Here is a 22,422-nt window from a genome sequence, read left to right on the forward strand (position 1 = left end):
TCCTAACTCTTAACATAATTTTTATAGCTCCCTTTCTGGCCAGCTATTTCTAATTGAAAATTTTTAAAGCCACATTATTCTGATGGACATGGCTCATGCAGGAAGGGCTATGTCAACCCAAAAGGGGACATTTATCACAGCCTAAGTGTGAACTATCAGTAAATCGGAAAGGGTGTTACTCTAACACTGCATCACACCAATACACAGAGCAAAGGAACCAGGAAAGTAATTCAGATTGTAAGTGTGATAAAATATCAGTTCATAGGCCAGGGCTCTGAGGCATTTTGAAATTTGTATATACATTTGTTATTATTGCCAGGCCTATATATGTCAGGGATTGGGGCCCAACAGAAAGGATTTCTAAAGGCCTTATAATGAGGTGCCTTTCAATTGTGCTGCTGGTGGGTGCTGTTTAGTAAGGGTCTCTTTGGTTTGGCAAGAGGCATGCATGGGGCATCTTTCTTCAACCTCATCCCTGGGGAGCGTGAGTCTCTGGAGAATCCTGCTTTAGATCACCTTACCTGTGAGGCTCATGTTGTTGTCTCTGCAGATGGAGTTTTAATATGGCTTTAGGTATGTGATATAGAGAGTGCAGTTCAGACTTGACTCAGATTTCTGTTCCATTACTAGAAATTGGACATAGAAGAACAAAACCCAGGTCATGGTCAAAATATTTGTCTTTAGACCAAAATAAAGTGCTCATAGTCCTTTAGTTGTAACAGTAAGTCTGTCTCATGGATGTTGTCCATAATCTAATGGGTTCCAGGAATCCCCAAGGCATTCTGCCATGTGACTGCTGAATCCAGCAACTAGTTGCCCATTATAGTCACTGGTACCCATTCTCAGCAAAGTTGTTCCTGAGCCTCTCTGTCAGTGTTTGCCTGAGTGTCTCCAATGTTGGATTGGTCTACTGAGGGGGGTGCCCACCAGAGATGTTCACTGCACACTGCCTGAGATATCTATGCTAAAGCAGCAGTAAAACATGAAAGTCTGAAAGGGCTTTTATTTTCAAATTTTTCTCCCCTCCAATATTAGTAGCAGTAATATCCAGTGGCACAGATTTAGACTGTGGATAGCCTGCTTTGTGGGATCTGCTTATATTCTAAATTGGAGCCAGCATTTTCTCAGCCTAGGTTTTCATCTGTTTGGCAAGGAGGAAAATGCTCTTATGTTGGATTGGCTGCTGCTTGCAATAGGAGGAACTATGCCTGGGAAACCCATCATAATTTTAATCCTAATGATAGTAGCTGCTATTGTCGAACAGTTACTATGTAATTGTGCTTAGCACACTAGACAGATATTTTGCTTAATCTTCACAATATTGTGAGTTAGGTGAATTATTCCACTTTGCAGATGAAGAAATTGCAGCTCAGAGAGACTAAGCATGTGACCAGCTCACACAACGAGCAAGTGCAAAGCCTGGGTTTGACTCCAGAGCCTATACCCTGTAACTGTTCTGTGCTCTGGGGGTGCAGTTACCAAGGGATGAATTACTGACTTCTTCTCCAGTGGAACACGAAACAGTATTGGGTTCATTGCTGGGTTATTCCACACATTGATTAGAGGACCTGTTGTTTGCGGGCATTCAGCTTAGGTATCAGGAAAATGATAGGGAAACAAGACAGATCCTGCCCTCCAGGTGCTTACCATTCATTCATCATGTTCTGTCTCTCACAGGTGACTTGAGTCATGGATTTTTGGTAATCATTCTTGCTGAGAATTCAGTCTTTTGGACCTTCTTGAGGCTCTATTTACCCCTCTCTCTGAGCCTGGTTGGGGAATGATAGGGTGGAACAGTGGTGTGCTAGGCCATTGGTTCTACATCTTCTATGACTGGGGTTAGCAAATGGCTTTCTGTTGTGTTCTTGCCCAGCAGAGATGGGGGACAGGTGAAAACTAGGCACCAAATGACATTTAGAATACTGACAGAATGCTGGAAAGGCCCTGGAGGCAGGAGCAGGATTGTCTTCTCATCTGCCTAGAATTTAGCTGCTGCCTTTGTGATCCCCATTCTTGGAATCCACCTGGATCCTTGGATGATAAAGCCTGAGTTTCTTTTTCTGACCTGCCAATATTGCAAACCTAAAAAAGAAGTTACCTATTATCCACACCTTGGCAAAGTTCTACAGATATACTTTTTTTTTTTTTTTGAGACAGAGTCTTGCTCTGTCACCCAGGCTGGAACGTGGAGTGCAGTAGCGAGATTTCGGCTCACTGCAACCGCCGCCTCCTGGGTTCAAGTGATTCTCATGCCTCAGCCTCCTGAGTAGCTGGGATTACAGGAGTGGGTCACCACACCCAGCTAATTTTTGTATCTTTAGTAGAGATGGGGTTTTGTCATGTTGACCAGGCTGGTCTGAAACTCCTGGTGTCAAGTGATCCACCTCCCAAAGTGCTGGGATTACAGGCATGAGCCACCATGCCCGGCCAGACCATTTATTTTTTAAGTGGGATTTGACTTTTTGTTGTTGTTGCAAATTTGACTTTTAAACAAAATTTTACTGCTGAAGATTTTGCCCAGCTGCAAATATTTATCTATAGAACCATGTGGCATATGCCCCCATTCCCTCCATGATGAATGGATGAGAAAACAATTAAGAAGCCTAGTTAGTATTGCAAGAGCACCTGTGGCCTTGCCCAGACTAGGGCCTTGGAGACTAGGTTTTCTCATCTCTTAAATGAAGAGTTTGCACCATCAGTGGTTCCCGGTTGATCTGGGCTGGCTACATAAAAATCACCTAGGGAGCTTGTTAAAATATGAGTTTCTAATGCCCCATCCCTAAGGGAGTCTGATGAGAGAAGTCTGGAATAGCATCTACAAGTCTGAATTTATAAAAAGTTCCCCAGATAATTATCCTGCTCCAGTTATATTTGGGAGCCACTGGGCTAGCGGGTCTAGAACAAACATAATTGAGTTGGGGAGAAACTTCTGATGTGCTTGAATATTTGGGGAATACCTATATGCCTGGAGCAGGTTCCATATGGGCAAACTAACCCAATTATGATACAGAGGTAAATTGGAGCCAGAGGATGGAAGAGCTTTAACTGGCCGAGGGATTGTGTTGTGTGCCATAGGCCTTGGGGAGCCAGTGAAAGACTGAGAAAAAGCCTTTTGATTAGATGGTGCTTTTCAAGATTAATTTCTCAGTGGTGTGCAGGGTGGATCAGACTGGGCTAGAACTGAAGGCTGGAAAAAGACCTATTGAAGTCTTTGCAGTGGCCCAGGTGACAAGTGTGACAAGTGCGTGGACTCAGATGGGACCAGTGGGACCTTTGTAAAGCTAACCTGCCTCAGTGGAACTGGAATCTGAGACATACTGTTTTAAACTCCTTAAAAATGCATAATTTATTAATGTCATGTTCATCTGCCTAAACTATTATAATTAACTATTTTTATTGTGTTTTTGTCCAGGAGGTTTTAAAGGAGCCCTGTAAATAAATTCATGCAGAGAAGTAGTTGGCAGCAGCAACAGCTGCTACTGCAGGGAGAAGGGACACCCTTCTGGCGAGGCAGCAACCTCATTCTAACCCTACCTTCATCATACTCTTAAGCCAAAGCAAGAAGGGAGAGGAGTGCAACAGGGGCCAACTGTTGGATCTGCCAACCACAGTGGAGAATGCACCTCCCCAAGGGTTAGGTGTGGAACATGGCATTTGACATTCAAGTCAAATAGAATGTTCTTCCTTTGTTCCTCTAAAATCCAGTCTGTAGTCAGTGTTTCTGAAAGTATGTTCCACAGAACATTAGTTCTTCAGGATGTTAATAGAAGTTACATGAGAATAAGGAGATGAAACCAAATAATTTTGGGAACTGATGGGCTACGCAAAGGCAAGTGACTTCCTTTCAGAATTTCAGAGTGTGTAATGTGCTATGTGCTCAGTGACTCTCCAAGGGAGAGATAGACCAGGCAGTGTTTCCTAAGCTTATCTGTAGATTCTTCTTCCCCCTAGGCCAGGGGCTGACAAATTATGGCTCATAGGCCTCATCTATCCCACCACTTTTTTTTGTAAATAAAGTTTATTGGAACACAGTTGTGCCCATTCATCATATTGTCTGTAGCTGCTTTAGCACAACAGCAGAGTTGCAGAGTGGCTACAGAGGTAGTCTGGCCCTCAAAGCCTAAGATATTTACTGTCTGCCCATTACAGAAAGGTTTGCTAATCCCTCTTCTAGACAATTCATGGAACTGGTGCTTCCTGGTACCCCCTTTCAGAGATGCTACTAGAAGATACACATTCTTCTAGTTGTTGTTCCAGTACTGCTTTATGATAAATCTGCCTAATTTTATTCCATTTCCATACTGCCATCATTCCTGCCTCTTGCTTTAAACTACTTTATCTCTCAACCATTTACCCATTATCCAGGATCCAAACCTGGGTTCCATGTGTCCTTATCTTTTCTTTCACTTACAACATTCCAAAAATGGCCAAGGGTGTCTTCAGTTTCCAGTCTGAGTAGCTCTTAAGTCAGCCCGAACCCATTCCTACCAACCTGGCCTAGATAACTATCATCTTTTCTTTTTCAGCATTCGAATTGGGTTCCTTTTACCCAGGTACGAGTTGCCTCTAGTCCTGGATCTAGAATAACCTTTGTAAAATACAAATCTAGTCAGATTGATTCCTTACTTAAAATCCTTCAGTGGACCCTGTGGCCCTCAGGATAAGCTCTGATCCTTAGGATGGATGTATGTCAGTCTGGTTGGGCAAACAGAAACCACTCTTGGTATTTCCTACTGGAAGAGATTTAATTTAAGGAATTAGTTACTTAAGAAACTAAGAAACTTAAGAAACTAAGAAAAGGAGTAAATATTTCCAGGCTTCTGCATGCTGCAGCGTAGAGAAGGGCATGGAAATGAGGGGTGGTGTTGAGTGTCTAGCAAATGACCCAGAACAAATGAGGTCTGGGAGACCATGTGTCACCCCCTGCTGTCCTTCTCCAGCTTCAGCTCTCCCATTTTTCTCCTGACTCCTCACCCTTCCTCCACCCTGCAAGTCCCCAAATTCTAGATACATCAGGATGCCTTTTTGTCCCCCTAGAAACTTAAAACAACTGACATTTACGAGCTCACAGTCTCTTTAGGTCAGTAACTTGGGAGTGACTTAGCTGGGTGATTCTGGGTCACATTCTCTCATGAGGCTTCTGTCAAGATGTCTTCCAGGGCTGCAGTCATCTGAAGACTTTACTGGAGCTGATGATCCACCTCTAAGATGGCTCACTCATAAGGCTGTTGGCAGGAGGCCTCACTTCTTTGCTCTGTGGACCCCTTGCTAGGACTGCTTGGGTGTCCTCACAGTGTGGCAGCTGACTGTCTCCAGAACAAGCGATGAGAGTGAGAGATAGAGATAGAAACAGAGACAACAAGGAGGAGCATACTAGAGTGCTTTCAGTCCCCTCTCCTGGGAGTACGTTGCATGGTATCTCAGGTCAGCTTCCCTAGAAGCAGAACCTGAGATGAGGATTCTTGAAAAGTGATTTGTTGAAGGAGTGCTCTTTAGGAAAAAACCTAGGAGGAGGAGAGGAAAGAAAAGTAGGGAAGGGGAAGGAGCTAAGCAATGATGTAGTCTCAGATAAAATCTGATCTTGACCTGATCCACATGGGCAGGATTCTGGTACATAGTTGCATAATAGAGTTAACCCTGTTTGAGACAGGGGACTGGCCTTTTATATCCTTCTCTAAGTCAGTCATTATAGGCTGCTGGAGGTTGGGGTGGGAGGTAGACTCCCATTGGTTGAGAATAAGTCTCTATAGAAGAGGGCAGCTGTGAGTCCTCAGTAGCTAACACTCAGAGCAACTGGGGGATGGTGTGCCAGCCAGGGAAAGGTGACCCAGATGGGGCCAACACAGCACCTACTACAGTGGGCCTCCCCCTACCCATGTCCCAAGCACCTACCATGGTCCCTGACATACCAGAGGTACAAAAGAAATATCTATGTAATTGAATAAATGAATGCATAGAAATGCTTAGCCTCTCTGGACCTGTGTCCATTTCTGGGAAGCCAGCTCAGCAGGAATCATATTGTCCCATCAACCATGGGAATGGTCAAAGACCCAGGACAGTTTGCCACATCGTGAGTGGCAGCACTGTCTTTAAGTCCAGGAGTTTCATTGCAAAATTAGAATGAAAGTATATTTACCATTTGTAAATAAGGAAGTATTAATATTACAATATTAGATATATATTTTTAAAAAGAACTTTAGCTCACATTTCAGTGAGCTGTTTGCTAAAAGTACATTTTCCTGGTTTGTCACATCCTGACTGGGTACATGTTGTTACACATGGAACCATGAGGGCAGAACTGCCATTTGTAATATTAATTGTAATCCATATATCTGGTTTTTTCCCACAAGAATCAGTCACTGGATTTCAGTTCAGAAAACCAAAACTTTTGGACAAAGCCATATTATCGTGTTGGCAGAGTTGTTACCCCGACCCCAAATACACAGAGGAGGAAGAGAACCACTGAGGCCCCCTGTTTTCTTGGATTATCATTCTTCCAAAGTTGGTAACTTAGAAAAGTCTCAAGAAATAGCAAAGAAATCTCCCCACCTTATTCTGCTTTCCACATCCCAAGCTTAACATAAGCCTCAAACTATTTTTATGAAGGAAGGCTTATTGTGAAGAAGGTCTTTTGCATGCCTAAATCTCATCTTTAGTTTTTCTTATCACAAAGCTGGTTATCTTTGCCCATCTCTTTTCCTGGGATAATGTCTGACTCTGTCAAGGCTGTGCCTTATTCTGGAACCTTCCTGATGCCTGTGTTCCAGGTCCCTCCCGAGATTTGCTCCTCCGAATGCTTGATAGATGGATCAATTTAGGGGATTGATGGTCAGATTTAGCCTGACGTAACACCATGCAGTGGTCTGTTACCAGACATAGAGCTGGAAAACCCAGGCCCTTGCATACAAGTTCAGGAAGGTAAATTTGCAAATGAAAAACATTTTAAGACACATCTCACAGCTGCTTCCTCATCCCCCACCCCATTGTTTGTGTTTTTAGAGATGTTTAAGAGAAAAGGAGGCAATAACAAAGACACTGTGCTGTGCTTTGGAATCCTCATTTATGTTGAAAAAGGGTCCATTTATCATCTCCTTCAATATTTCCATGAGGAGACTTTGCTCATCTCACCAGGGAATGGAGTGGTAGAGCAAACACTTCTCTGTCCACCTGATGATGGAGGAGAACCAACTAACTGAAAGGCAGAGAGCCTGAAACTATTATCGTCTCTCTGCCTGCCTGCTGCAAGATATTGCTGCATACCTGTGGTCCCTGCAGGAGGCTGCATGCGTAGACTTGGGCCAGAACATATGTTATCTTCCAAGCAATAGATTTCCAGATAAAAGGCAAGAAGGCGCCTCAGGTTCAAGTTTCATTCTTCAGCGTGGTTCATAGGAGGCCCTGCATTCAGGTGGTTACTGGGCCCTCACTCAGCTGTTAATAAAACTGACTTTTGGCTCATAGAGCTTGGAGTATGCCTCCATTTGTATGAACCTCCAGGGAAAGCAGGGTGAGGGCTTGTGTTCCCTAGACTCCTGACAGTGAATGGCTCCTGGACAGCTTTGCTTGGTTGTTTCCCAGGTACTTCTAACTCAGTCTGCCTAAAGATGAGTTCGCCCTCACTTCTGTTTCTCCTGTGTTTCCCATCTTGGGGATTGACCTTAGTGTTCTTGTGGTAGCTCCAGCTGAAATTATGGATGTTGGAGCATGAGAGGCCCTTTGTGAGCTTACTTTTGGGTCTTTCTCACCATTCCCACACATTGCTCTTTTAGCCCAGGCCTCAGCTGAGACATCACCTGCTCCTCAGTCTTTGCTGACCCATGGGACTGGGTACTTCTGTAGTCCCCATACTTGCCCTCCACAGTCCACTGAAGCAAGTTGGCTTTATCACTTCCCTGTTGCTCCCACTAGATTTTAAGCTTCTCTTAAGCAGAATCTGTATCTTGTTCATCCTTGAGTGCCAGTGCTAGCACAGAGCCTGCCTGTAGTGACTGCTTAATAAATATGTCTTGAATGAGTAACACTCAGGCCTGAGAGTACCTGAGATTGTATAGCATAGTGGTTATAAGCTCAGCTTTGGAAATCAAGGCCTGTGTTCACACTCTGCTATTTGTGTGATTTTGGGTGAGTTCCTTAACTTCTTGATCTTCAGTTTCTTCACCAATAAGATGGGGATAATAACTACTTCCTAGAGCTGTGACGATGAATTGCAATGATACATGCAAAGCCCTTTAATCAATGTATGACACATAGTAAGTGTTGTGTGCATCATAGTACCTGTTGGTAACAACAACAACAACAACAACAACAACAGTATAGTTATCTTTAATGGAAGGGAGAAAGCTATAAGAACTGGTTGGAGCTAGAAATCAGGAATGTTGAGTGCTTGCATAGTGGATTTAGAGGAGATGGGGAATTGCTTGGGATAAAATGTAGGAACAGATGGGATTACCCTGGGAGAGAATGAACAGGGAGGGAAAAATGGGTGGGGGAACTAAAGACAGAACCTTAAGAAATCCTACATTTGAGGGATAAAAGGAGTCAAAACAGGAAAAAGAGCGAATGACTACAGTTAGGAGATTGCAGCTTCTCAGATGCGAGGGGCAGGAGTTTTAAAAAGATAGTCAAAGGCGCTATACTGGGCAGAAGATCAATGAGGAGAAGATGAGAAGAGGCAGCCATAACGTGTTAAATGGGAGTATGTTAGCGCCCTTGGGAACTAGCCATTTCAGTGGAGTCAGAGGAAGAAGCCATGCTCTGAAGGAGGTTAGAGAAGGCCAGGTTAGGGATGAAGTCAGTTTGTTGTGCTACAATGTGTGTTTCTGTAATGAGTATTATCTGTGGGTCAATAGATGACTGGTGTCAGTATGATGTAGAAGTCACATTGGTTCATATGTAGGGTTTGTTCTCAGCACATGAATGTTTTGGCATCACTGGCTACTAGTGGCTGAAAGCAGACTAACATAGCTGAAGGCAGAAGACTGGGGGAAATGGGGGACATAGAGAGCTGCTCATGAGGCCCAGTCACCCTGTGTTCTTCCACTTGACTGATTCGCACCCACTCTGTCTTGAAGTGCTTTGGGGACATTCCTTGCCAATCTTGGTGAGTTTAGTCACTGATTCCATCCCACTCAGCACCCTCGACCCTTGTGATAACTCCTTCGACCACAGTCCCCCTTCCTTTTTTGAGGTAAAGGGCCATAATTACTAGAGTGTTTTTTTTTTTCCCCCAAACTGTGTCCAGCTTTATTAAAGATACTTTTTGTGAACAATCATGGTATTTCAGGCAGGACATGAGCGACAATCATTAACAGTATACAACTTTAAGACTCCCTCCTTCAATGGACTTCCAAAATCAGAAAGCCGTGGTAAAACCCAGTGAAGTCTTCATTTGGTGCCCCGAAGAGGGAAAGTTCAGAGTGAGGGTTGACATTTCACATTCAACGTGCTGTTTAACAACTTTTCATGAGCTGACCCTGACTTTCAGGAAATGAAATGAAAATGGCAGAATTTATCTGAAGATCCACAATCTAGAAACAGAGCACAGGTCTTTCAAGGGTTCTCTCTGGAAAGTCCAGATTGCCAGCCTGACTGGTAACCAGTTATTGGGGGCCAGACCCCCACAGGTATCTGGGTTTGAGGGAGTTAAGTGTATACTGAAGGCAGAGAGGGAGAGGGGGACATAAAAAGGAATTTGTTTCTCCACACCACAAGGCCTTTGTGCCAAGGTGACTGTGTGTGTCAGCGTCAGACGGTCCTTCTTTCTGGGAGCCAAGAAGCTGTCTTTCAAAACTAGAAGGGAAAGGTGTTTTCTCCACATCAGTCCAGCTTCAGAGACATTTTTTTTTTTCTTTCCTGAGATGAAGGCTTGCTCTTGTCGCCCAGGCTGGAGTGCAGTGGCACCATCTCAGCTCACTGCAACCTCTGCCTCCCGGGTTCAAGTGATTCTCCTGTCTCAGACTCCTGAGTAGCTGGGATTACAGGAACCCACCATCACGCCCGGCTAATTTTTGTATTTTTATTAGAGATGGGGTTTCGCCATGTTGGCCAGGCTGGTCTGGAACTCCTCAGGTGATCCACCAGCCTTGGCCTCCCAAAGTGCTGGGATTACAGGCGTGAGCCACCACGCCTGGCCTCAGAGACATTCTATTAGTGACGTATGCCCCTTCTCCATAAAACAACAATGATGTGTTCGGCGTGCTAACAACATGGCTTAAAAAAAAATTTCTGCATTTTTATAAAACTTAATAAAAAATAATACTTCAAACTGCAGAGTCACCAGAAATACACAGTTATCAAAAATGCGCACACTTCCCTTGGTATCCCCAGCGCCTTCAGCTTTCTATGCCTGCTCTGTTTTGGCCTCTGCATTTTCTGCAGAGTTATTCCCCTCCTTGCCAGCATGGGCTTTTCCCTTTTTCCCCTTTACCTTCTGCAGGGGCCTCTTTAGGCTTGGGCTTTGGAGGAGCAGGTTTGGCAGACAACCTTGCAGATCTTCTCTGTGGTTTGTCCTCACTTTGGTTTTATTTCCGTTAGCGTCCCCTTCAGCCTTTGTCTTGGGCATGGTGGCGGCCACTGCAGTGGAATGTAGGTGCTGGATCTGGGGATGCAGCAGCACGTGGGCTTTGGTTGGCCTGGGGGATAGTTCTTACTTCTTCTTCACACTGCTCATAGAGTATTTCTTTATTAGAAATTTAACATTTAAAAAAATCAGAGTTTTTAATGATGATGATTGTTTTTGTTGGTGCTCAAGTTAAAATCTTTTTTTCAACCCTGTTTTTCTGATAAGCCTTGTTATTTTTAGAGTTTGTTGTTGTGAAGCATTAGGTTTTTAGCAATACATACGTTCAATTACAGAAGAAATTCCCATGATTTCTTTTCCTAAGGTTGAACAATCTGGGAAGGAGGGTTAGTTAATAGCAGCATCTATGGGAGGTTTTACCCAAGGATCAGCAGACGTAAGCATTCTTGGCTGCAACTTGGCCTAAATCAGTTTTCCCTTGGTGACTATCTTCCTAAGTGTTCTTTATTATATATTTAGGTGATTGTGTTTTTGCATTTTTGTCCTCTCTCTGATCTCTTTCTACAGTCTGAACAAGTGTCAGAGGCCGAGTTACTCCCACAGCTGAGCAGAGCCCCATGCCAGGCTGTAGAAAGTAGTCCAGCAAAGAAGGTAAGGTCAGCCTGAGGATGCTGTCAGATGGCATTGCGAGTCCCACCCATGGGCTTCTTATCTCTATTAGCTGATCTATTGTTTTAAGGTTTCTGTGTCCTGAAATGAATGTCAGTGATCCAGATTTCCTAGGCTGTGGGTTCTTTGTGAAGATTGGGGTCCTGAAGATTCCTGGGCTTGACCCTTGATGTCATTTTGTACATGACAGTACATACTCAACCTCCTTAGCCCTGCAGCTAAACATGGTGGCCTTCTTTATGGCAAGATCAAAAAGGGCTGTGGAGGGGGACAGATGTCTTTAGCAAAACTCCATCCACCTGCTAAGCCTCTTTGAGTGCCTCTTGGAGTGGGGTAGTCTCTCCTTCTTGGTCTTTGTACCATGGTTTCCTCTTGCATTGTGGCATTTTCACCTGGCATCTGCCCAGCCATGCCATTGGGTCACCTGTCATTTGCTCAGTAAGTACCCCTCACTCATCATGCTCTCCATTCATCTCCTCACCCTCTTCTTGTCCTCCATGGCTCTTCTCCCTTCAGAGAGAGTGGGCCTTGGACTCAGGAGCACAGGTGAGGTAGAGTCCTCCAAGGAAGCAGGCCAACTGTGTCCTTCCATAATACACTGTGGCTCTTTTTCTTGACTTTATGTAGGAATTGGGGATAGGAGAATGATGAGCATATGATTAAGACCTTTAAAAACTTCCAAAGCTTAGGTTTTAAAAGGCTTCAGAGTGAGGCAGGAGCCTATCTTGTCTTCAGTTAGATAAGGCCCCATGGTGTGAGATGCACACAGGGTCTGTGTGAGTTTCAGGTGACAAGAAGTAATAGACTTCTTGAAACATTTAAAAATAAAAAGAAAAAAGGGAAGACCACTGGACTCTGCTGCCTGTGTCCCCCCAGTTCTTGCTGAGCCATGGGTCAGTAAATAGAGTACCCTCCTGATCTTGGGGTTGGGGCTAAAGGAATGTGGGACACTGGCAGGAAGAGTGGAGGGAATATTTAAATGTTTAACTTTTAATTTGTATTTTGTTTTAAATCCACAGGATGTACCGTATTCTCAGCCACCATCAAAGCCCATTCGTAGGAAATTCAGACCAGAAAATCAAGCTACAGAAAACCAAGAGCCTTCAACCGCTGCAAGTGGGCCAGCTTCTGCAGCAACCATGAAACCGCACCCAACAGTCCAAAAGTAAGTAGACCACATCAACAAGAGCAAGGTAGGAATCTCACTCTGAGATGTACACAGATATGTAAATGTGTTGACATTTACATGCACACCAACAGAAGGATTTCATGGTTTTAAGGTTTTTTTTTTTTTTTTTTTTTTTTTCATGCTTGTAGGTTTTATCTTGCTCGTCTCTGTGATGGGATTCAAGCCTCCCAGTCACACAGAAGGCTTTATAAGCTATAGGACTTAACCTGACCTAAAGGGGCGGACGAGTCCTAGGCTGTGGTGTTTGGTTTGGTTTGATTTCTTTCCCTTTCTCTCACCTTCTGTTGTTTCCTACCCCTCTTCCTTGTGAGGGCCCAGATTTTCCTGGCAAGACGACAGTATTGTAAATGGCAGTTTTGCCTCTCTGCCCATGTTATCTCCTTTTCCCTCAGGGCAAATGGCTAGCTCCTTCACCCACAGACACACTTTCAGTAGGTGTGGTATGTGATGGTTTCTGTTGTTGGTCGCCTCAGCACAGAATGGATACATACAGAACTTCCATTATATTTATCCAACCAGCTGGAACAGGTGTTGGAGGGAGGGTGGAGACATCTGTGGACATGGCCAGGGACTGAGACAATGATGCTCTGGACAAACTATTCTTCTCTGTAAAACTTTGGCTTTGAGAAGAGCCATCACTTGCTTCAATTTCTTTGTAGTGAAATTGAGGTAGGTGTTGAGGACAGAAACCTGCTCCTGTCACGTGACTGCAAGTGAGCCTGACTGGTCACTAACATAATGCTCAAGACCCATCATGACCCTGCTTTTGGGGTCTTGCAGGTCTCAGATGCTGCTGCAGATTTTCTTCTGCTTACACTGTTGTAGAACAGTTCTGCAGGTTCTGTGGGAGATTAGCAACTTGTCTTTGAAGCCAAAGTCCCGTTCTGAATCTCTGCAGCCCTCTCCTTCAGGTGATTTTCTTTTTTTCAAATGGACAGGCCCCTGGTGGTATAAGTCCATAGAGGAAGTATATTTTGTTCATCACATTCACCGAGAGCTTTGACCATCTTCCAGCCCCTGTTAAGCCTGGAAGGTGAATCCCTATCAGGAACAGAGATGGCTCAATTTTCTTCCATGTTCTTTTTTTTTTTTTTCTCGATTTCCTGACCTCGTGATCCGCCCATCTCGGCCTCCCAAAGTGCTGGGATTACAGGCTTGAGCCACCGCGCCCGGCTCAATTTTGTTCCACGTTCTACCCCAGCACTCCACTTCAATTTCAGCTTCATGTTAATTTTAGTCATCAGTAGCTTAACATTCTCCAGAGTAGTTGTCAGGGCATCTGGTGGAGTTCATACAGAGATCTTTTCTTTTTCTCTTTTTTATAACAGCTTTATTGCAATATAATTCACATAGCATACAGTTCATGTTTTTAAATGTACAATTCAATTGTTCTTAGTTTATTCACAAAGTCATGCAACCATCACCACAATCTAACTTTTGTCATGCCTAAAATAATATCAATGCCCATTAGCAATCACTCCCCATTCTCTCCTTCCCCCTCAGCCCCTGGCAACTACGAATCTCCTTTCTGTCTCCATGGCTTTGCATATTCTTGTCATTTCACATAAATGGAATAATGAAAGGTGGTCTTTTGTGACTGGCTTCTTTCACTTAGCATAATGTTTTCAAGGTTCATCTAAGTTGTAGCATAAATCTGGACTTATTTTTTTATGGCTGAATAATATTCCATTGTATTGATAGACCACATTTTATTCATCCATTCATCAGTTGATGGACATTTTGGTTATTTCTGCTTTTTGGCTCTTAAGAGTAATGCCACTATACTATTTGTGTACATGTTTTTGTGTGGACTTACGTTTTCATTTCTCTTGGGTCTGTACCTGGAAGTGGAATTGCTAGGTCATGTGGTAACTCTATCTTTAATATTTCGAAGAACTACCACACTTTTTCATAGTGGCTGCACCATTTTATGTTCCTGTTGGCAATGTATGCGGGTTCCAATTTCTCCATTTTGTCAACACTTACCTTTTTTTTTTTTTTTTTTTTTTATTACAGCCATCCTAGTGAGTGTGAAGTGTTATCTCATGGTTTTGATTTGCATTTCTTTCGTGGCTAATGACATTGATCATCTTTTCATGTGCCTATTGGCCATTTGTTTATCTTCTTTGTGAATAGACATAGAAATGTCTATTCACACCCTTTGCCCACTTTTACTTGGATTATTAATCTTTTTATTTTTGAGTTATGAGTTCTTTATATATTGTGGATACAACTCCCTTGTCAGATATATGAGAAAATTGAGCCATCTTTGTAAATATTTTCTCTCATTCTGTGGGCTGTCTTTTCAATTTCTATTTATTTTTATTTTTTAGAGACAAAGTCTCACTCTGTCACCCAGGCTGGGGTGCAGTAACATGATCATGGCTCACTGAAGCCTTGAATTCCTGGGCTCAAGTGATCCTTTCCCCCTCAGCCTCCTGAGTAGCTGGAACTACAGGCATGAGCCACCATATCCAGCCAATTTCATTTTATTTTTTGTAGTGATGGAGTCTTACTATGTTGCCCAGTCTGGTCCCAAACTCCTGGCTTCAAGGGACCATCCTGCTTCGACCTCTCAAAGTGCTGGGATTACAGGCCTGAGCCACTGCACTCAGCCAATTGTCAATATCAGTCAGATCTGTAAAGTGGTCACAGTCCATTCTAGTTCAGTTGCCCTTGTCTAGAACCCATCTCCCAGTGATGGCACATATGGCTGTTTTTCTAGGAGAACATCAGTTGCTCTTTTGCTCTAAGAATTCGGTGTTTCTTGCTGTGGGATGAAAGGTTGTAGATTATCCCTGTGGTAACCACACTGATTTATCATCCCAACCATGGACGGTTTTGAAAAGTAAAGAGAGTGTTAATGTACTTATGCTGGACAGACAGTTCAAATGGAGATTGTAATGGGCACAGTAGGATGCATGGTCACTCTGGTTATGCCTGTTCTGTGAATTTGCTGTTAATTGGGAGATACTGGTATTAAAACGTTCTGTATTTTTCTCAAGTGCCACAGATATATGCTGGTCTATGCACATACACGAGTGCACATTTATGCACACACACACATATAGTTAGGCATTCATGCCTAATAATAAATAAGGTAGAGGTAGGTAGTCTGGCTAAGTTAATGTAGAATTTTTGGGAAAAAGAATGTTCTTCTATTATTTTCCTTCAGACTTGTCCACAGGGGACACCTGCAGGTCTTTTAAGTGCTATTAATTCTTACACAAAAAGGGCATTCCAGTTAATATGGTTTGTCAGGAAGAAATACTTATTAAAATGTCTTGGAATAAATGGAACACAAATGTTTGAAAAGGCCCACTTCACAACTTTTATTCAAGTTATAAAATGGGAATTACTTCAGGTGTAAATAATTCATCCCAACAAATTTGTTTCATTTGGTGTCTATCTGCCTGACCACCTGTGAGTATGAGATTTTATTTTTGGAGCCCTGTGTTGTTAACCACTTGTTAATTTAACACCTCTCATGAACCAGAGTTCTGACCCTCAAGGGTTCAGACCTCTAAGTCCTTTTTCACTGAAGTGTTTGTGCTTTTCTGTAGGCAGTCTTCCAAACAGAAGAAGGCCATTCAAACTGCTATCCGCAAAAATAAAGAGGCAAACGCAGTGCTGGCTCGGCTGAACAGTGAGCTCCAGCAGCAGCTCAAGGTAAGGAATGAGTCCCAGATTTGGATGACCAGGCTTTTCCTTGGCTTTTAAAAAGTTTTTTTTTAATTTAATAGACATATAATAATTGTACATATTTATAGGGTGGGGTGCATAGTGATGTCTCCATACCTATCATGTACAGTGATCTGATGTGACCATTGGCTGACCATTTAGTTCCATCCCTGTTGATAAGACTTGCCTCTTTGTTCTCAAACCCTTTTTGGAAGGTGGAGAATTACTATATTTAAGTTTCATGGGTTGGTTCTTGCATAGCCAGAGGAAGAGTAGTGACTTTAGTATGTAGGCTTCATATTGTGTGTGAGTTAAAAGGAAAGACAATCTATTACAAAGGCTGTTTGAAGCATTCTCTGTTATCCAAAGCTTCTGGGTAAGCCCTTAATTATTTATGTCCTCTCTGAAAGAGAGGACGTAAATTCTTATTTCAGTAGAAGGAAGTGGCCCTGGTACTATCAAAGGCCGGCTCCTCCTCTGGTACCTTGCAAATGGTTCTATTTCACCTTCTCAAGGACATCACCCCTGTTTCTCTTCACCATTACTCTCCCCTGTATTAGTTTCTCAGGGCTGCTATAACAAAATACTACAAATATGGTGGCTTAAGATAACCAAAAATGATTTTCTCACAGCTCTGGAGGCTAGAACTCTGAAATCAAGATATTGGCAGAGCCACGCTCTCTTCAAAGGCTCTAGAAGATAATCCTTCCTTACCTCTTCCCAGCTTCTGGTGTTGCTGGCAGTCCTGGGCGTTCCTTGGCTTATAGCTGCATCATTCCAATCTCTGCCTCTGTTGTCACATGGCCTTCTTCCTGTATCTCTCTGTGTCTGTGTCCAAATTTCTCTTCTTATTGTATCTTCTTCTAAGGACACCAATCAATGGATTAGGACCCACCCTAATCTAGCATGACCTCATCTTAATTTGATTACATCTGCAAAGAACCTATTTGCATATAAGGTCACATTTACAGGTACTGGGGTTAGGACTTGAACATATATTTTGAGGGGACATGATTCTACCCACTATATCCCCCAGTTCTCTACTGGATCATTCGCCATCCACACGTAAATGTGCTCCAGTATTGTCCATTACACTTGGCCAATTACTGCCCCATTTCTTTGGTTCCCTTTACAGCAAAGTTTCTTAGGAGTGGTTTTTATTCATTGTCTTTACTTTCGAACCAGTGATTTTTCTCCTCCTTCCATTTCAGTTGGCTTTGTCCTCCTCCACTCACACCCGTCTTGGGGCTAAATCCAATGGGGCTGTTTTAATATTATTAATTTTTTCAGAAGAATTCTATACAATTGATCATTTCCTCCTCTGAAATTGCTTTTATAACTGGTTTTTGATATACCATACTCTCCTGGTTTTCCTTATGCTTCACTGGTGCTTCCCGTTTTCATTTTCTGCTGGTCTTCCTTCCCTGACCTCACTTTTATACCCCAACCCCATTTGCCCCAATACTTTAGTATGAAACTTTTCAAACACACAGGAAAGTTGAAAGAATAATAAGTGACTGCTTGTATAGACATCACTTCAGTTCTACAATAACATTTTGCTATAGTTGTTTTTAATCACATATCTACCCATTTATCCTTGTGTCCATCAGTTCATCTTATTTTTGACATATTTTCAAGTAAATTGCAAATATCTGTATACTTTCCCTAAATATTTTAGCATGCGTATAATTAGCTGGAGTTCAATATATTTTTACAGTTTTTTCTTATGATGTAAAATGTTTACACAAAGTGCATGCACAAATATTATTATTATTATTATTGTTATTGTTATTATTATTTTTGAGATGGAGTCTCACTCTGTCACCCAGGCTGGAGTGCAGTGGCGTGATCTCAGCTCACTGCAAGCTCCGTCTCCCGGGTTCACACCATTCTCCTGCCTCAGCCTCCCGAGTAGCTGGGACTACAGGCGCCTGCCACCACGCCCGGCCAATTTTTTGTATTTTTAGTAGAGACGGAGTTTCACCATGTTAGCCAGGATGGTCTCGATCTCCTGACCTCGTGATCTGCCTGCCTTGGCCTCCCAAAGTGCTGGGATCACAGGTGTGAGCCACCACGCTCAGTGCACGCAAAAATCCTAAGTGTACATTTGCTGAGTTTGTAACAATTACATGTACTTTCTGAATCCAAACACCCATAAAGATAGAGAGTATTAGCATCACCCCAGGAAGCTCCCTCATGCTCTTTCCTAGTCAATTCCTGCCCTACCCACACAGAGGCAATCAGTATTCTAATTTTTATACCATAGTTTTGCCTGCTCTATAACTTTATATAAGCGATGTCTTACAACTTATACTTTCATATAAAGCTTCTTTCACTTAGTATTATGTTTTTGAGATTCATTTATATTGTTGTGTGTATCAGTAATTCATCCATTTTTATTGATGAGTAGTATTCCATTGGTTGAATATGTTACAGTTTGGTTATCAGTTCTATTGACAGATACCTGAGCTGTTTCCAGTTTTTGGCAATTTGGAATAAAACTGCATTTTTGAATAAGTCTCTGTATGGACATATGTTTTCATTTCTCTTGGATAAATACCTAGGATTGGAATGTTAGTTTCTGAGAAACTGCTAGACTGTTTTCCAAAGTGGTTGTAGCAATTTGTACTCCTACCACTAATGTATGAGAGTTCCAGTTGTTCCACATCTTTGCCAACATTTGGTGTTATGATTATTAATTTTAGGCAGCCCTGTAGTGATACAGTTTTTATCATCTCCTTGCTGACTAATTATGTTGACCGCTTTTCTTTGTGATTATTTACCTTTCATATCTTTATGAAATATCTTTTCAAATGGTATTTTTCTCCAAAGTAGTCTATAGATTTATTATAAAACCAATAAAAATCCCAGCAGTATTTTTTGTGATTAGACAAGCTAATCCCAAAACTTATATGTAAGGGCCAAGGAGCTGGAATTGCTTAAACAAATTTGAAAAGGAAGAACAAAGTTGGAGGAATAACTTTACTATCAAGCTCCAGTAATCAATATGCTGATGCGTAGATCAATGGAATAGGATACAGAGTCCTGAAATAGACCACATGAAAACAGCCATTTGATCTTTGACAAAGGTGCAAAATCAATTCAGTGAGAAAGAACAGTTTTCAACGAATTGTTTTATAACAATTTGTCATTTGCATTTAAAAAAAGAGCCTTGATCTAAGCTTCACATCTATACAGAGATTAACTTGAAATGAGTCATAGATGTAAATGTAAAACATAAAGCTATAGAATTTTCAGAAGAAAACAGAAAAATCTTCATGATCTGAGTTTAGAAATAACACCAAAAGCACGATCTATAACAGAAAAACTAAAAAAATTGGACTTCATCAAAATTAAAACCTTTTATTTTGCTAAGCATAGTTAAGAAAATTAAGAGACAAGCTGCTGAGTGGGAGAAAGTATTTGCAAACCACATATTTGATAAAAGACTTATGTCTCAATTATATAAAGAGCTCTTAAAATTCAATAATAAGAACTCTCCAAAACATTTCAATTTAAAAATGGGCAAAGGATTTGAACAGACACTTCACTAAATAATATATAAAGATGGCAAATAAGTACACGAGAAGGTATTCAACATCATTAGCCATTCGGGAAATGCAAATTTAAACCACAATTACATACCACTATACACATACTAGAATTGCTAAAACAAAAAAATGTGGCATCACCAAGTACTGGCAATTAGAACTCTCATTTATTGGTGGTGGGAATCCAGAATGGTACCACCACTCTGAAAAATCACAGTTTCCTATGAAGTTATACATACACTAACCGTGTGACCCAGCAGTCTCTCTACTTTAGTGAAATGAAAATTTATGTTCACTCAAAAATCTATATATGAATGTACGTAGCAGTTTTATTCATGATAGCCCAAACCTGGAAACAACACAAATGTTCTTCAAAAGATGAATGAATAAATTGGGATACATTCATACAATGGAATAGTACTCAACAGAGAAAAGAAATGATACACAACTTGGATGAAACTCAGACATTATGCAGAGTGGGACAAGCCAGTATCAAGAGGTTGTGTACTGTATGATTCCTTTTATTTGACATTCTTGAAAAGGTAAAACTATAGTGATGTGAAACAAACCAGTGGCTATCAGGGGTTATGCATGAGATGAGAGTTTGTATGAGTAATTCCAGGGAACTTTTGGGGTTGGTAGAACTGTAATGTATCTTCTTTGTGGTGGTGGTTACACAAATCTGTACACTAAAAGAAAAAAATTGTTTTACCCTATGATAATTTAAAAAAAATGTTTTTTAAATGTCAAAGTTCATTCTGTTTTATAAAACTTTGTATGTGAACTTGTTTTGTTTTATCATTTTGTTTGGTTTTGGTTTTTCTCCTCTCTCCCTCTGCTTTGGGGTAGGCCAGTTTCATCCATTGTTCTCTATATTTGGTGGGCCCTTTTAATTTGGAAACCGATATTCTCCAGTTCTGGAGGGTTTTTTATTTTTATTTTTGTTGTCGTTGATTATTTCCTCCCCCCTGCCTTCACCCCCATTTTTTCTCATTCTCCCTTACTGATATTCAGACATTGGACTTCTTAGCTTAGTTCTCTAATTTTCTCATATTTTCTCTTCTGTTTTCTTTTTCTCTTTCTTCCTACCTTTTCTTCTTTATTTTTGTCTATTTCCGGAAACTTAATTGTATATTCTAAATCTTCTGTTGTTTAATAACCAATGATTTTTTGTTTTCTGTTTATTTTTTATGATATCCTATTCTTGTTTCATTGTCGTGATCTTTTTTTTTTTTAATTATACTTTAAGTTCTGGGATACATGTGCAGAACTCGTTGTGATCTTTTTTTATGGTCATTTTTCTTTCTTCTTCCTGAATAGTTTGTTTGTGTGTGTTGTGTTGTGTTGCATGTACTTTATCTTAGATGCTTTCCTTCGATATCTGATGACCCTTTCTTTGCTCATATTTAAAAGGAAGACGAAAACACTGATTGGAAGTTCATTGCACGTTGTGAGGCTTGTCAACTTTGAGCTTCACTGTCTGGCAGTTTGGCTCAGCTCTATAGTTGGGGAACCCCTAAAGGGAGTATGATTAGCTCTTTCCTCTTGGTCTGGTTGAAGTCTCCAGAGTGGAGACTGTTTTGGTCACCTGCATGTAGGGAAAGAGTTGGTTCAGTGGAGCAAGAGGGCTGTAGGTCTCAGCATTCCAGGATATTCATTCACTCTCCCTATTTCTGACCCAGTATCTTGTCCTCAACTGTGCTTGTTTCTTGCTAATTCAGATGCTCTCTGTTGTACCTTTTCAAGAAATAAACCTTCAGCATTCTGCCCTGGTGGCAGGAATGATCTGGGGATTTAATTGCTTCTGAAACAGATTTTCAGCCAGCACTTGTTTTCGCCAGCCCCCATCTCCCCTTATGTACTCCCACTTTCATAGGTATCTGGTGTTGCCAATTTGAGTCTTTCAGAAATTCTCCTATGTAAAATCAAATTGGTTCTTATTTTTCTTCATGTTAGCTTGGGACTCAGCTTTCTTTACTTGATCTGTATGAGTGGAAAAGTTCTAAGTCTAGTGAACAGAAGTCTGAAGAATCATTGAAACAGAACTATAGTCATAGCCTCTCAATTAATTCCCAGGCTAAGCCAGTTTATAGATCCAGAGCCTCTTGAATGATGAAGGGGCATCTATGTCTCCTTATGGAAGGACCCCACTGTGCAGCCAAAAATTTATACTGTAAATCTTTCTCCTAACCTTTCCCAAAGGGACCCTGCTGCCATTTACCAGGGTGACTGTGCATTAGAGGAAGGGAAATAATTAGACTTTTGGGGAATTACTAGACACTGGCTCTGAACTGACACTAATTCCAGGAGATGCAAAGTGTCACTGTGGCCCATCAGAGTTGGGGCTTAGGGAGATCAGGTGATCAATGGAGTTTTAGCTTACGTTCATCTCACAGTGGACCCAGTGGACTCCCAAACTCAACCTGTGGTTATTTCCCTAGCTCTGGAATGCATGCTTGGAATAGACATACTCAGAAGCTGGCAGAATGCACACATTTGTTTTCCTGGATTTCCTAAGTCATTTATCATTCACCAGTTTGCCACTCAGCTTTTGAATTTTATTGCTATCATCTTGTCCCTTTTGTTTTCCCTGTCTTGTGGGTCCGTGACTTTGAAAAGTTGCTGTATTGTTTTAGTGGTGCTCCAGGAGGGAGAGAGTGTGGTACCCCTGGTCAGTCTTCCATCTTTACCTGAAACCTCTATCTATACTGTTTTGCTGGATGATGTTGTATGGTCTCATGGCTTTGAAGACCTAATTTATGTCTCAAGCCCTGCTTCCCTTTTCCTCTGTGCTCTAGACTTGCATATATAAC

At 41.7% G+C, this 22,422-nt stretch overlaps 1 protein-coding gene across 29 annotated transcripts in view; it reads left to right on the forward strand.

Annotated features, from left to right (window-relative positions):
* Positions 1-22,422, forward strand: part of REPS2 (RALBP1 associated Eps domain containing 2) — a 200,772-nt gene that overhangs the window by 170,810 nt on the left and 7,540 nt on the right. For all 29 annotated transcript variants that reach the window (XM_074029089.1, XM_015443485.4, XM_015443490.4 and 26 more), the window contains 3 exons: positions 11,087-11,170; positions 12,208-12,353; positions 15,941-16,046. In XM_074029089.1, coding sequence (XP_073885190.1) covers positions 11,087-11,170; positions 12,208-12,353; positions 15,941-16,046 — 336 coding nt within the window. The remainder of the gene's footprint in view (positions 1-11,086; positions 11,171-12,207; positions 12,354-15,940; positions 16,047-22,422) is intronic.

Source organism: Macaca fascicularis, chromosome X (genome assembly GCF_037993035.2).
Source record: "Macaca fascicularis isolate 582-1 chromosome X, T2T-MFA8v1.1".
Classification (NCBI taxonomy): domain Eukaryota; kingdom Metazoa; phylum Chordata; class Mammalia; order Primates; family Cercopithecidae; genus Macaca; species Macaca fascicularis.